General features: G+C 42.2%; 1 protein-coding gene across 1 annotated transcript; it reads right to left on the bottom strand.

The window, feature by feature from the left end:
- Positions 1-362: 362 nt before the first annotated feature.
- On the bottom strand, positions 363-10,543 carry RAB5IF (RAB5 interacting factor). The gene is made up of 4 exons (XM_061630325.1): positions 10,309-10,543; positions 5,180-5,283; positions 2,952-3,081; positions 363-2,048 (listed from the first exon to the last, which is right to left on the bottom strand). The coding sequence occupies exons 1-4, from the start codon at positions 10,444-10,446 to the stop codon at positions 2,007-2,009; spliced, it is 414 nt and encodes a 137-aa protein (XP_061486309.1). The 5' UTR covers positions 10,447-10,543; the 3' UTR covers positions 363-2,006.
- Positions 10,544-15,230: the final 4,687 nt, after the last annotated feature.

Raw genomic sequence — 15,230 nt, 5'->3', positions numbered from 1 at the left:
AGATTCAGACTGGGATAAGGCTTGTTGAAAGAAGAAGCTCTTCAGTAGGTGCTGAAAAAGTAACAGAGATGGCAGAGATCAGAGATGATCTAATATTTAACAGGAGAGAACTCATTAGGATCCCAGTCAGTGTATCTGGAAGTCTGCCTTTACTGTTGTAAAGCAAATTAGAATTATGCTTTCTTGGTCTTGGAAAAGCAGTATCACAAAGCCAATGCTAGCAAGCATGTCCATGGCCAGACCTCTTAGGCTGGTAGTACTAGCCATCCTTTTTAATCCATTAAGCAAATATTAAGAGATGAGTGAGCCCTGTTTTAATTGTCTGAAATAAGGGAATGCCAGTACAAATGAACCATACCAGCTTCTTAACCATGTGATATTTATTAGACAGCTTTCATGTATAAAATGATTTACTGTATTTGGTAGGTGACTAAAACTTTAAGTAAACAAAATCAGATGCTGATCGAGAGATGCAACTTAAACCAAGCAAAGATCAAGTTTCTTAGGAGAAAAGTCACTCCTGGTTGATGAAGGGAATGAGAGAGATTAATCCACACACCAGAAGAGAAGATTCGGTAAGGTGGCAACAAAGACCTGCAAGAGTAACTCCTGCCATGGCTCTCAGCACTTATAGTACTTCTGCTTTTCCACTCCTATGACAGAATTCTTCTCCAATATAAGAACAGATCAATGAGGAAGAAAAGGCAAGATGTTATTTAAGAGAGTGCCTAGAAAGCAACCTTGCTAAATCAAATATGCAAAAATGAGGGCTTAACAGAACAGCAAGAAGAGATAGGAATTAATCCGCAGTGTGTTAAGACTCAAGTCAAGTTCTCACTGTAATGTAATGTTAGCACAAAGATCTCCTCTCTGCCCATTCATTTTAGATTAAGATTAGAGCAGATGGGTCTAGTCCAAAAACAGACTATTTTCTAAATATACTCATGTAGACAGTAATGCATATTTTAGAAAAGTTCTACAGAAGAATCATAAGTAGCCTAAACTAGCATATAGTCACCAATGTAATTATCTTTAATACCTTTATTTAATAATCAAACATCAAAACTGAAATTGTATGTCAATCCACTCCCACCCTGAAAGTGTTAATTCTGCATACAATACATTAGCTGCCCAACTTACTGTGGGTGTTGAGTTTCAACTTCAAAATCCTATAAAGATCCCAAAGTAATTGAGTTCTGAAATATGTCTGGAATTACTTTGCACATTTTAGACCACTAAACTCTGAGGTAGGCTCTGAGAACTGAATTAGTTGGCTAACGGAACCATGAATGTGTTCCTAAACTATGGTGACCATTTGTGAATGTTCAACAATATAACCAGGTAGTCCCAGTATGTGCTCTATACGGAATTAAACACAAAGTTTTAGAAAATAAGTGGAAGATTCTTGTTGTAACACTGCTAAGCAACCAAAATTTAAGAAACCCGGAATGAACTAGTTGAAGGCATTAATACTTAATACAATCAATTTTTAGATCAGATCTTTAATTTTCTTAAAACAAGCCGAGGACAACCATCAAACTCTATGCTCTTAAAATAATTTCTGTAGAGTTCTCTTCCTGCCAAATGCCTCATGATGTTTACTGTTATAAAACTGCACATCTAGTGAATGGAAGACAAGTCACAAATTGAATTGATCTCATTCACAGTGGGCAAAGTAATGAGCACAAATTATTACTAAGGTCACCCTTTTAGAATACAGAAGATTGACATTGGTGTACCAGATAAAGTCACAAAGAGGGCTGAAAGGTTGAACAGTCTTGAACTATTTGCAAAACATTGTGATGGCTTTTTTGAAAAGTTCTGCAAAAGCAACATTTCTTTAATCAAGACAGACTCAATTTCTCTTCTCAAAAGCCAAGAGGCTTGTTTCTTCTCCTTGGACCAAGGGTATAAAAGCTGGCTTATTTTACCTCCCCCCAGTCCATCAGGAGCTGCTTCTTAAAATGTTCTTCAATCTATTAATACAACTGATTTGGCCGATTTTGTCAATCATAATGGATGGCAGTGTAGAAGATTATCCAGACAACCTGAAAGGGAGTACAAACAAGATAACATCAGCAAAATACCTAATGTTTAGATTCTTATATTTGTGCTACCCATCAAATCCCAAGCTGGAAATATTTTGTTTTCCTCTTTTTGAATAAGGTGGCATTACTGCAATCAATGGCAAAAAAAAGGAGAAACTTTAAGAACAGTTTGTATTTCTATTGTTAGAAGCCACATTGTTTTGCAAGAGTGATAAAGAGGTGGGGACTTCTCTAACACGCAATGGCTATGATAACTTGGAGCATGACAAAGATGAAATGCTGAGAAATGGCTACAGTATATACTGTATAAAAGGCAAGTGAAACTTGTTTACATTCTTTGGTATCTATCTAGAACCTCAGGTACAGGATGAACCAAACTTCTATGTAAATAAAATTCCAGAAATCCTCCAGTTTTGCTCCTAGTACCACCAGTATCTGGACTGGTTTGTACATTCAGTAGATTGCGGTGGCAAAGCTTTCTCTTGTCTTGTATTACAAATCCTTTACTGGCAATCCAAAGTATTTTAATGCTTTCCCATGAAACAAAATTCCTAGCACATAGGAGAATAAAATGTTAGGAAGAAGGCTTTCTACATGCAGGCAAGTTTTTGGTGGATGATCATTCAAACACACACACTACCCCTTCAGACTGAAATAGCATAGGTTATAAAAGCCTTTCCTATTAGATACTTCTAAAATCTATACAGTAACCTTTTAAATTCTTAGCTATCAGTACTCTAGTCAGTTACAGTCTAATGTAATTTGTAACGTTTGTTCCCTTACCTCTACTCTGTTTCCTTTCCCTCTATTTAAAGATTTTTACATTTCTTGGGGTGATGATCTGTCTCTCATTTTATATGTGTGCATGGTGCCAGCAATCTACAAATAAGTAGAATAGATTACCAAAAACAATGCAAAAGACGTCATGAATCCTTCTTTTGTTAGTTCCCATGTTCCACCATACTCTTCTTCGTCTATCTGCTGGAAGCTACTAAAATAGAGGTACAGGACTCCAGCATTTATCAGGCAGAATCTGGAGAGAAAAGAAGAGTATTGGAAACCAGCATTTTTAGCTTACACAATGTGAAGATATCAAATATGTCAGCCACACTCCACCAGGAAGTTTTCTTGTGCAAGTCTCATTGAATTTAATGGGAAATGCAAAACAGCATTACTATGCTTTTCTATAGCTCCCATTCTGTAGCTTCTGAGGCATTTGCAGAAGAGCTTCCTGGTGGAGTGTGGCCCATGGATCAGATCTGTTTCTTCTACTCTGTCAACTACACCTAGTGGCAAAGAGGCTGCCCTTACTTTTTTTCATGGCAGGGCTGCTTCCAAGTACACAGTATCTTATAATAATCTTTTGATTATTATTTAACAAGGTAAAGACATTATTTTCTTAAAAATATTGACCTGCTCACTCACCCCATCCAACAAATAAGATTTTCCCTGATGCTTCCCTCCCTTCCTCACTCAAATCTATGAACTATTTAACACCACACAACCAGTTGGTGGCAATTGTTTTTTGCTACAATAGCAATATGAATTGATACTAAGTTTACTACTAGAAATCTATCCCAAAGGGAATTGGAGATATTTAGCAGTAATAATTTAGAATTGGAGATATTTAATAGTAAAAACAGTAGATTTTTTTCCTTCACAAAGCTGCCAAAATATATGAATTTTATTCTAAAAATTGTATCCCACCTTTCTGCCCCAAACAGAGGGACTCAAGGCAGCTAACATCAAAAAGTTAATGAAACAATTAAAAACATTAAACACATGTGTGTTTACACACACATAAAAGACAGAGGTTAATAAAGACTAATAGCAGCAAGACATCAAGAAGAAAAAACAAATCCGACTCAAACATCCAAAATGCCAAATGCCTCCTGGAAACAGATCTTCTGCTTCAAGAGAAAGGACATCAGGGAAGGAGCAAAATACACCTCCCAGATAAGGGCATTCTCTAACCAAGGCATGCCAACCGAGAAGGCCCTATTACAAGTTCCCAGCAACCAAACTTCAGGTGGCAGAAGCACATGGAACAGGGCCTCCTCAGATTATCTGAAAGAAGTTGGCAGACCCACTGAGTAAGCAGCAGTTCTTTTAAGTATCCTGGTCCTGAGTTATTTTAGGCCTTTAAAGGCAATAACTGGCACTTTTGAACTGAGCTCAGAAACAAACCAGAAGCTAGTACAAAAGCCAAGTCACATGTAGCAAATAACTAGCTCTAGTCAACAATCTTGCCAGCTGAAATTTCTAGCTCTTCAAAATCAGCCTCACACGAGCTTCACAACTAAGCAGAGATTTGAATCTTGGACTCTGCAAGGCCAACACTCTAATGATGACACCAGACTGGCATCATAGTTAAGAAATTGGGCTGATGAAGCTGTTGAATTTCCCCACATAAGTGGGGGAAAAGATTATCTTTCTCCTTGACATTCCCTATACTATCGCTCTGTAGCTAAACGTGTTTATGAACTTGCAAGCAAGGCCACAGCAATCACCAGCTGGTAATCCCCAAACTCTCTCCCCACAACCTACCAAAAACCTTACAGTTAACGAAGCTGAAGGAGTAGCACATATACAAGAACTTTACATGGTATTTTGTTTACTAACTTTTATCTTCTCTTGTCAGGGCTAAGAAGATAATGCACATTCTTCTACACCAACATAACTTCACAGTCAGAACTATAATTTTAGGTGCTACTCACACACAGAACTGAAACATTTAAAATACCTAGGCAAGTATATTTAAGCATCTGAATGGCCAGTGTTAGTGCATATTCACTGCACAAAGCATTGCAACTTTTTTTAAAAATCAACACCGTTATTCTTATCTAGACTTTTTAGCGTATGTCTGCCTTATTTTGGTTTCCTTTTGTCCCCTCTCCAGTGAAAGGAAGACATTATCCTTTCTTGTCTTTTCCACAAACTGCACTACAAGAAGATTGCAGGCTCACAATATGGGAGTTGCCAACTCACAGCAATTTATAATGCAAGGCATAGAGAAAATAAATGTCAGATTTGGGGCGTATGTCCATCATCTTGTCATCTCACCTTTTCCAACTTTTCTCAGCAACTTTTCAATATATAACCAAAAAAAACAAGAAGGAACAAAAACTTACATTGCTATGCCCACAAATCCCTTCAGTGGAACAATGCCCCAGATCACTCCCAAAATAACAGCAATGATCTGCCGGAACCAGTAAATCACATCTAGAAATTCATCCTGTGGAGAAGAGACAAAAATCAAAGTTCAGATGTAATTCATGCATCTTACTGAATTCCTCCTCTGACAAAAAGAAGCTCTGAAGGTACCTCGACTACTTTGTTCAAAGTGATTTTGCAAGCATTTGAGGGAAATGCTTAAAATACTCAGTCTTCATCTGCCCTGCAAAACAGGTTAGGCTGAGAGAGAATGTGACGTACCCAAAGTAAGCCACTCGCTGAGCTTCCCAGCCAAGCAGGGATTTGAATCTTGGACTCTGCTATCTGAGTCCAGTACTCTAACCACTATTCTCACAGTTAAAATTTGGGCTGTCTAAGCAGCTTGACTTTTTTCCAGACCTGACAGCATTACCCTATTTGTAAAAGTGCAAACACACAGCTAGATGACAAACAGTCAGTTTGAGCTAGATGAGATGGAGATGACAGAGTAACTGTCATATTGCAGTATTTATTATTATTTTTATTTTATTTAATTTTTTATTTTATTTAATATTGCAGTACTCCTCCCCCTCCAGTACTATCACACAAATAAATGGGTTTTCAAGGCATCATCAATACAAAGTCTTTTTCTCGCATCTTACAGTGCAATCCTACATGTTTATAAGGAATAAGACCCACTGAACTCAATAAGGGTTCAGTCCCTGGTAACCTGATGTGGGATTGTAGCCGTAATATCTTTTTTTCCATGTGGTGATCAAGCACAGATTATATACTTAATATCTATTTCTCCTCAATATGAATGGAACAAATAAATCTTAAACGACTTTGTGTGTGTGTATGTACGTGTTTTTCTCCCTAGCAAAGAGATGCTACTAGGTACCCAGACATCATAGACAAGTATGAACTGAGAAGAAAAGGATAACCCAAAGTGCTATTTTGTTTCTAGCCACGCAGGTATTTTTTAATGCCAGGGTACAAGATCACCCCCTCAAACAGGTACACCATTACTTACAATTATTGACAGGGAGGATGGGAGTTTCCATTTGCAACGAAAAGGTGGGGAGAAGTTGCACCTTTTACCACAGGATAATTATACAGCCATGAGAGTGGCTGTATACTATAGTCAGCATGGATTTTTCACATTCTGCAATATTAAATTGAAAATACCCCGCATGCCATTCTGATCCTTCCCATAAGCTCATTTCAAAACAAAACCTTATAAAACTTATAGCCTGAACTCAGAAACACTTGCTTAACAACCCTCTAAATTTTCACGGTGATACACAAAACAGTCAGACAGAATCCAGAGTTCAAGTGTAAAAAGAGAGAGAGAAAACCCAGACCCCTTTTGGACTTTTTTCTGTCAGAGTTCTCATAATCTGTTGAAGTTCATTAAAAATCAGCCATATTCACAGAGTACCTGGAATCCTATTCCTGACCTTGCCCCATACTCTGACCTTCATCATCTGCAGTTTAAAAGTTTTAAAAATGCCTGGCTGATTTTTAATTAATTTAAGAAATTTTGGCTTGAACTGAATGATAGTGTTGGGCATGCTCAGCAAGAACCAACTATCAGTGTTCTAAAAGCCAGACTCACAGCTGCTGGGCTTGGCTAATCAGGGGGTCACACCCACACCAGACTTTGATTCCACGTGAGACAGTCATGGCTTCCCTGAAAGAATCCTGGGAAGTGTAGTTTGTGAACGGTGCTTAGAGGAGACTCCTATTCCCCAGACACAGCTCCATTGGCCAGAGAGGTTTAAGAGTCAGCTGCTTTGTCTGAAGCTCTGTGAGGGGAACAGGGCATCTCCTAGCAACTCTCAGCACCCTTCACTAACTACACTTCCCAGGATTCTTCGGGAGAAGCCATGACTGTCTCAAGTGAAATAAAGGCCTGGTGTGGATGTGGCCAGGGACAGCTTTGGTTTAAATTTGGGTGGGAGGCTACATGTGCCTGCTGTAGAATAAAAAGGTGGGGGAAACCCTGAGAAAGAATGATACTGTTGACAATGTTTTCCTCTTGGAAAGGAAAGGGGCTTCCCCTCTGTCCAGTGCTCACCCATCCAATCCTCCCCTCCCCTCTCCTTCCTGCCCTCCACCTCCCCCAGGTCAGTTTCACCTATCCTAAGCATGGTTGCACAGGAGTAAATCCCACTAAATTCAACAAGTGTGCAAATGATCAAACCACCCCTCCCCTCCTCCTCCTCCTATCCCCTCCCCCTTACCCCTTCCCTCTCCCTTCCTTTCCCCTTGCAATCCCCTCCTTCCCCTTCCTCCCCCTTCCCCATGGTCAGTTTTACCTATCCTAGGACTACCACGTGGGAGACCAGGGTTCAAATCCCCAGACAGCCAGGAAGCTCACTGGGTGATCTTGGGCCAGCCACTGCCTTTCAGCCTCAGAGGAAGGCAATGGTGAACCACCTCTGAATACCGATTACTATGAAAACCCTATTCATAGGGTCGCCATAAGTTGGAATCAACTTGAAGGCAGTCCCTTTTATTTTCAAGCATGATTGCATGTGAGTAAAATCCCACTGAACTCAATAAGTATGCAAATGATCAAACCTTCCCTCCCCTCCTCCTCCCTCCCATCACCTCCCTTTTGCCTCTTTCCTCCCCCTCCACTTTCAATCTCCTCCTTCCCCCCCTTCTTCCTTCCCTCTACTCTCCCTTCCCCCTCCCCCTCCCCCATGGTCAGTTTTTCCTATCCTAGCCATGATTGCACAGAAGTAAATACCACTGAACTCAATAAGCATGCAAATGATCAGACCTGCCTTTCCCCTCCTTCCCCTCTCCTCCCCCTCCCTCCCTCCTCTCCTCCCCTCTTCCTTCTTCCTTCTCCCCTGCCCACTCCAGGCTTCCCTCCCCATGGTCAGTTTTACCTATCCTAAGCATGACTGCACAGAAGTAAACCCCACTGAACTCAATAAACATGCAAATGATCAAACCTACCCTCCTCCTACCCTCCCCCCCCATCCCCTCGGTCAGTTTCACCTATCCTAAGCATGACTGCAGGAGAGTAAATCCCACTGAACTCAATAAGCATCCATTCTCAGCAAACTTGCACAGGATCCCATTTCTTACCTCCCAGACTAAAAGCAGGGAAATTCACTAATAAGCAAAAAGCTTTGCAGTTTAAGAACGTACCTATAGCCAACAGATATTTCTATCAAACTTTAAAAAGCAGGGAAATTGGGAAGCTATAGGGAGAAATTGGGAAGCAGGGGAGCAGGAAACCTGACCCTCCTCTCTGAGACACTGTACTGCCCTACAAATTTGTCGAAATGCAAAGACAATTTGGGTTGGTCTTTCACAGTCCAATCCACTTCTTGTGTAGCTTTGAAGAATTTGGTAACATTTTATCTATCTATCTATCTATCTATCTATCTATCTATCTATCTATCTATCTATCTATCTATCTATTATTTGATTTATATCCCACCCTTCCTCCCAGCAGGAGCCCAACATGTGCCTCTGAGCATATGCTGAGTGGTGGCAACATCTGCAGTCAGCTCAAATAATCAAAACAAGACTTGTGCTGTGCTGATCTTGTTTTAGCAGGGAGGAACCATCTATATTAAAACAGTTGATATCATTCAGATAGTCACTTTAAATATGTTTGATTTACTTTGCAATTTTAGTGAAGTAAATCATTCTCTTTTGCTTCTGTTTCTTTGAATATGTGAACTACAGCAACACTTTGCAACACTAAAAAAAAGCTCCAAAAACAATTGTGGAATAATAGCACTGATTGTTCTGCAGAATAGTTTCCAATAGACATGAGGAGTATCTCAGTTTGCACAAGATAAAACAGTAAGAGGTGAAATATATTCCAGCAAAATTCTAGGGGTGCTCTATGTTTTTAATTGACCATGCCCACCTTTCCTTAAGTGGAGTGGTTTAAGCATAGCAGGCTGAAAACATGCATCTTGGGCAGACCAAGTTTGTTTTTTCCAACAGCTAAGGTAGTAAGATTCTGTATCGAACCACTAAGACAACAGTAAATGTTAAACACTGCAAGGAAGATAAGCCCCCCCAAAGGCATCAAGACAAAATAGATGCACCAAAGACCAATGCTTGGCTTAGTCACACTACCAGGCATCCTGCTTTTTGGAGGAACCCCCCCCCCCAATGTTTTGGGATGGAAAATCCTCATTGTAGGTTTTCAGCACCTTCATATGTGCAGCCCAATCCTACTTGTTTCGAAGACAGTTCCACTGTGTTAAATGGATTATGCTTCAAGCATGCTATTGTTTTGTTAAAGCTTGCTGACCACTAACTAGTTTGTCTGAGACCTCTCTGTAAGGCACCAGTGGAGCCAAAATTAAAATCGTATCCCAAAATAACAGCAATGAGGCAGGCAGAAGAGAGACTGGGATCTACTGAGTAACATAAGAATAATTTGATCAGCAAGGATTTCCAACTCCCAATTATTTAACAACGGGGACAAGAAAATGCAACACTACCTCCTAAAATGAGCATGACTGTTGACAGTAAGGGCTGAAAGTCCTCGGTAGTAAACAGCACTCCGTAAGAGCTACAACTGTTCATTCATGTTTTTGTGACTGGTATTCTATGTATTATAAGCCACCTTGCGATAGTATTTATCTTGAAAAGCGACCTAAAATATTTTATTAAACGGTAATTTATAACGCTAAAAGAAAAGGGTACGGTGGGAGTAACCAGGAGTGGGGTATGTATGGAAGGACTGTCAACTCAGTTCTGTTCTGGTATTCAAAACATAAATCAATCCTCGGTTCAGATATCTTCCGTTCCAAGCATGTGCCTTTTGAACCTGCCTCCGATTGGTGGATCTCAGAGTTCTAGTATAAAACATACAGTATAGACCCCGCAAGCCTAAAAGCTTCCCATCCCTGTCAAAGCCTGCGCTGCGGGTGCCATTTCAGTTCCAGACGATCCCCTTCACGGGACCTTCCCAAACAGGCGTCAAGAGAGAAACTCCAGCCCACCTGGCAAACAAGGCTGCCTCTGGGCAGCCCAGCCCGCCGCCTGATAGAGCGCAGGGCCGAGCCACTCCCGCCAGCTCTGTCCGGCGCCAGGTAGCCCGGTCCGGTTTAGGCCTCACCTTGTCCTCCCAGGCGGAGTCGCTCCGCAGCGCTTTGCTCCACAGCGAGCCCCGCAACACGCCGCCGCCGCCGCCGTTGGCCACCAGGTGCTGCTGCGAGTGCGACGTCGGCTCCTCCTTCCGCCGGCCGCCGCTCATCGTCCCCCACGCCAGGGCCCCCCCAAACTCAGCGCACCCCGCGCTCCCAGCTGGAAAGACACCCGCACACCCACGTGAGCGCCGGCCCCGCCGCCCAACCAATCACATTGCCCCAAGCCACGTGGCTCTCGTCATGTGGCCCGAATCCACAATGGCGACAGAAAAGGGTCATGCAAAAACGGCGTTGTTCTTGTCTCCGCGGATGGAGGCAACGCAGACTGGTGCCTTAGAAAGCACGTGGCAGCTGGCTAGAGTAACAGTGCCAAGATATGGGGAGGGTTAGGTGTCAACGCCAGAAGAGACCTATTATAAACAAATTTAATTCCAAAAACAATGAGGCGGTTTCGAGATACTTGAGAGCAACATTTTAGAACAAAAACCATTCCAATATTATACTTTGATCAACCCTTTCACAACCAGAACCCATTCGAAGCCAAAGCGAAGTGGCCTGGGACGCCAGCTTCCAAGCTAGCCAAACCAACTAAATTAGCCTGCCTCTCATGCAGTAAGGTAACATTTCCATAAGAAACCAAGTTCTGATACCCATTCCAGGCAATAAACGGTATTAGAGAAAATGGCTCAGAATGTAAAACATAACTTCACTAGTCACACATGGCTTAATGAGATGCATGTAATGAGCCACAAAAGAAACCATGTCCTGATTCCCATTCCAGCAAAATGGTCTGGAACATCAATTTCCAAACCAACCAAATTCATCAGTCACAAGTGTGGAACACATTGGAAGTTGGCTTTGTAGCGTGCTAGAGTTCCCGGGCGTTTCCCATACAGAGTCCCGGTCTGTTCCAGCCCTTTTCCGCCACCTCATTCCAGCAAGAATCCACAGATACACAGGCGCAGGTTTTAATAATTTTAGTATTTTAGTATATTAGTATTTTAATATTTAGTATTCCTGTGTGTTTTGACTTCTATATGTGGTTTTAATTGTATATTGATGTTTATTCTGTTGTGAATCGCCCAGAGAGCTTCGGCTATGGGGCGGTATAGAAATTTAATAAATAAATAAATAAATAAATAAATAGGAAGAGCTTTACTTAGTTGCACAACGTTCTCGGTGACATAATGGTACACACATACACCATACACTTACTTCGACACCTCTCCGACTCCAATAAATGATGGCTATACCCGATATGGACTTTCGGGAGGAACTGTCAGCTGCGTGGTCTGCATCTGCATAACAGACCAAGCCATCTCCTCACATGGAGGACAGGAACAGTCGTTTTCCTGCTGTGCCTTGCAGATACCTCAAGACCCGTTTGAGCCCGTCCCAGTCACGGAGGGGTGGACACTCTACCTTTCGGCACAATATATTGACGGCGTTACATATGTCTGGCCGTGTCATCATTGCAAGATAGAGCAGCTTACCAATGATGCTTCTGTATTGTTGAGGGTCCCCGTGGGCCTCACTGTTATGTTCCCTCTGGAAGTCTACTACCATTGGGGTCTTTACGGGTTTACATTCTGCCATGCCATTTTCTCTTAACATCTGCCGTATTTTCAGCTCCTGGTGTAGAGAGAAACTGCCGTCATTATGTCGCAGGATTTCCGTTCCTAGATAATGAGCCACGGGACCAAGTCTTTTAATGTCCACATGGCGTTCTAGCTGTTCACTAAAGACAGTCTCTTGGTCATCATTGTCACACATGTACAGAATATCATCAACGAACACAAGGCAATAAGCAACCGTGCCTTCCATTTGTTGAATGTATAGACACGGGTCTGCTGTGCTACGTCTAAACCCCAATGACTCCAGAACAGCGTTTAATTTCATATACCAGCATCTTGCACTCTGATGCAACCCATACAATGATTTCTGTAACCGACATACACGTCCGGTTTTATCATCGAAGCCTTGCAGTTGTTCCATATATATTTGCTCAGTTAACTCCCCATATAGAAACGCTGTGTTTACATCATAATGGAACACCTGCTTTTTACCCATGGCAGCCACTTTCAGCACAAGCCGTATAGTTTCATGGCATATTACCGGGGCAAATATGGCATCATAATCTTCCCCATGTATTTGATGGAACCCCTTTGCCACCAGACGTGCTCTATACCGCTGCACACTGCCAGTATTAGTTCTTTTAATTTTGAACACCCATTTACACCCGATCACTTTCTTGTCAGGAGGCAGTGTTTCTAACGTCCATGTGCGAGTCCTTTCCATAGCGTTGAGTTCTTCCTGCATGGCTTTATGCCATTTGTCTATTTCTGCACTAGGAAGTCACATTACCTCATCGTAAGAGGTAGGCTCATTTATTTCACGCCTTGCCTCTGCTATCTGCACTCGAAACCTCTCCGGTGCTTTACCTCGAGTAGCCCTTTGTGATCTGCACGGCCCTTGTACTGGAGTTGCATTCCCCAGTATTTCTACCTCCAATACGGTTTCTTTTCGTTCTGGGCTGCTAGCAGCGTCTGTGTCCACAATTTCCTGCTTAACCGCTTCTATGCTGCTGCTGCCAGCATTATTCCCGTCAGCATCATCCTGCTTTACTCTTTCAGCAGGCTGGCTTTCACTTACATCCTTTGGGGGTGTTTCGGTTTGGGTTGTATTACCATTTACAGTGAATCCCATATCAACCTGGTCATTTTGAGAGTTCCAATCCTGTTTACTCGTGTATACACTTCTGCAGTTTATTACACGTTGTTTACTTGGGTCCCACACTCTGTAAGCAGAATTCTCATATCCCAATATATTCCCTTTTATTGCTCTAGGAGCGAGTTTCCCCTTTCTTTGGGCTTTGGCACGTATGCCCAACAAGTTGCTCCAAAGGGTTGGATATGGCTTAGCTTGGGCTTACAGCCGTACATTTTCTCATAGGGAGTCATGTTTATGGGACTGGAAAATAGTCTATTCTGTATATAATTGGCATACATAAGACTTTCACCCCAAAACGCAGTGCTTAAATCACAATTGTTTAGCATAGCACGTACCATTTCTTGCATATATCTATTTCTCCTTTCAGCGGTTCCGTTCTGATGAGGAGAAAATGGGCGGTGAGAGAGTGTTTAATACCTCTCTCATTAAGGAAACTCATCAGAGAATCAGACAAGAATTCCCCACCTCTGTTTGAGTGTAACTCAGCTATTTTTACTCTGTTTGGCTTCTGTCCACTTAACAAACTGTTTGATGTATTGTTCTGCCTCACTTTTTGCCTTTAGCAGGTATACAAAACCATACCTAGTGAAATAGTCTACAAGCAACATATAATACCTGGCACCTCCTTTGGATTTGCGGAATGGCCCTGCCAAATCCATGTATAGGAGTTCAGAGGCTCTGGAAGCCTTGCGGTCACTTCTCTTGCTTACAGGCGCCGCTATTGCCTTATTTTGCCTACATATGTCACATTCAACATATTTATCACAATGCTTGAATTGAACATCTGCACTATTTCTGGGCGTTATCTCCAAAGTGGAGAAACCTATATGCCCAAGCCGTTTGTGATATTCATGTATGCAACCATTATGGGGAGGTTTGTTTGCTATGAGTATCGCTCTTGGTTCTTGTGTCTTCTCTATTATAAACAAGGAATTCACCATTTTACCTTTTACATATACCCTTCCCCTTTTTCTTATTTCACATACCCCTTTATAGAATACCACATTATACTGCATTTTTGTTAGTTTAGCCACTGACATGATGTTGGTCTCTATCTGTGGCACATACAGTACATCAGTTATCAGAGTATTCAAACATGCAAGATAAACAGTGCCCCTTCCCAGTACCTTCCTGTTAGTTCCATCTGCCAAAATGACATGCTCACGAACAGGAGAGAGCGTCTGGAACTGCTGTTTATCATTCACTAGGAAATGAGTGGATCCAGAATCCACCACCCATGTTTTCTTTCCTCCTTCGCTTTTCCCGGTTGTTACAACTCGCACCGAAAAAAATTCTTTTTCGTGTCTTTTTTTGTTATGCGCTTTACAGTCACTTTTTAGATGTTGGTCCGACCCGCATTTGAAGCATCTTCTTATCGCATACGCCTGTGTGCCGTCCTCCTTACGCACTGGACCGGCTTCGTCTTGCTTTTTGCTTCTTTCCTGGCAGCGGTCCCATTCCTGTAGTAGTTTTCCTGATACATAGTCCATTGTTAACTTCTGATCTGGCATTGCTTCTAATGCACATATTACAGCATCATAAGAAGCATCCAGAGTTGAAAGAGTTGTGTACACTTGTTGCTGAGGAGAGTACGTTACGTCTCTTTCACGTAACTCAGCAAACAGGCTCCTTACTGTTAGTAGGTGGTCGTGCATACTTATGCCCTCTCGCAGACGCATTTGGAACAGCTTCCTCGCAAGTTGCACCTTGCTACCTGCCATTTGTCTTACATGTACTTCACGCAAAGCCTGCCATACGTCTTTTGCTACTTGCTTTTCTCTTATGTATAGCAACTGTGAGTCTTGAATCCCCAAAATTACCGTGGCTCGTGCCTTCTCTTCCTGGCGTCGCCACTCCTCAGAAGGGGGGTCCGTGGGGGGCTCATTTGCAATTGCTTGCCAAAGACCTTCGTGTCGTAGAAGCATTTCCATCCGGACCTTCCAGCTTGTGTAATTCGACTCATTAAGCCGCTCCAGGGGCATTCCTGATGGATACGACATCGCCATCTCCGCCTCCTCAGTCAGAGGTTGTCCCACCTCTTCTTCGATAGGTTTTGACCTTTAGGCTGTGTCTCTATGCTGTGTTCTCCAGGCTGGGTCTCTAGGCTGGGCCCATAACCCTTTGTTGGCTTTGTAGCGTGCTAGAGTTCCCGGGCGTTTCC

The sequence above is a fragment of the Rhineura floridana genome, chromosome 6, assembly GCF_030035675.1.
Source record: "Rhineura floridana isolate rRhiFlo1 chromosome 6, rRhiFlo1.hap2, whole genome shotgun sequence".
Lineage (NCBI taxonomy): Eukaryota > Metazoa > Chordata > Lepidosauria > Squamata > Rhineuridae > Rhineura > Rhineura floridana.
This window is presented reverse-complemented; position numbering and strand designations above follow the sequence as displayed.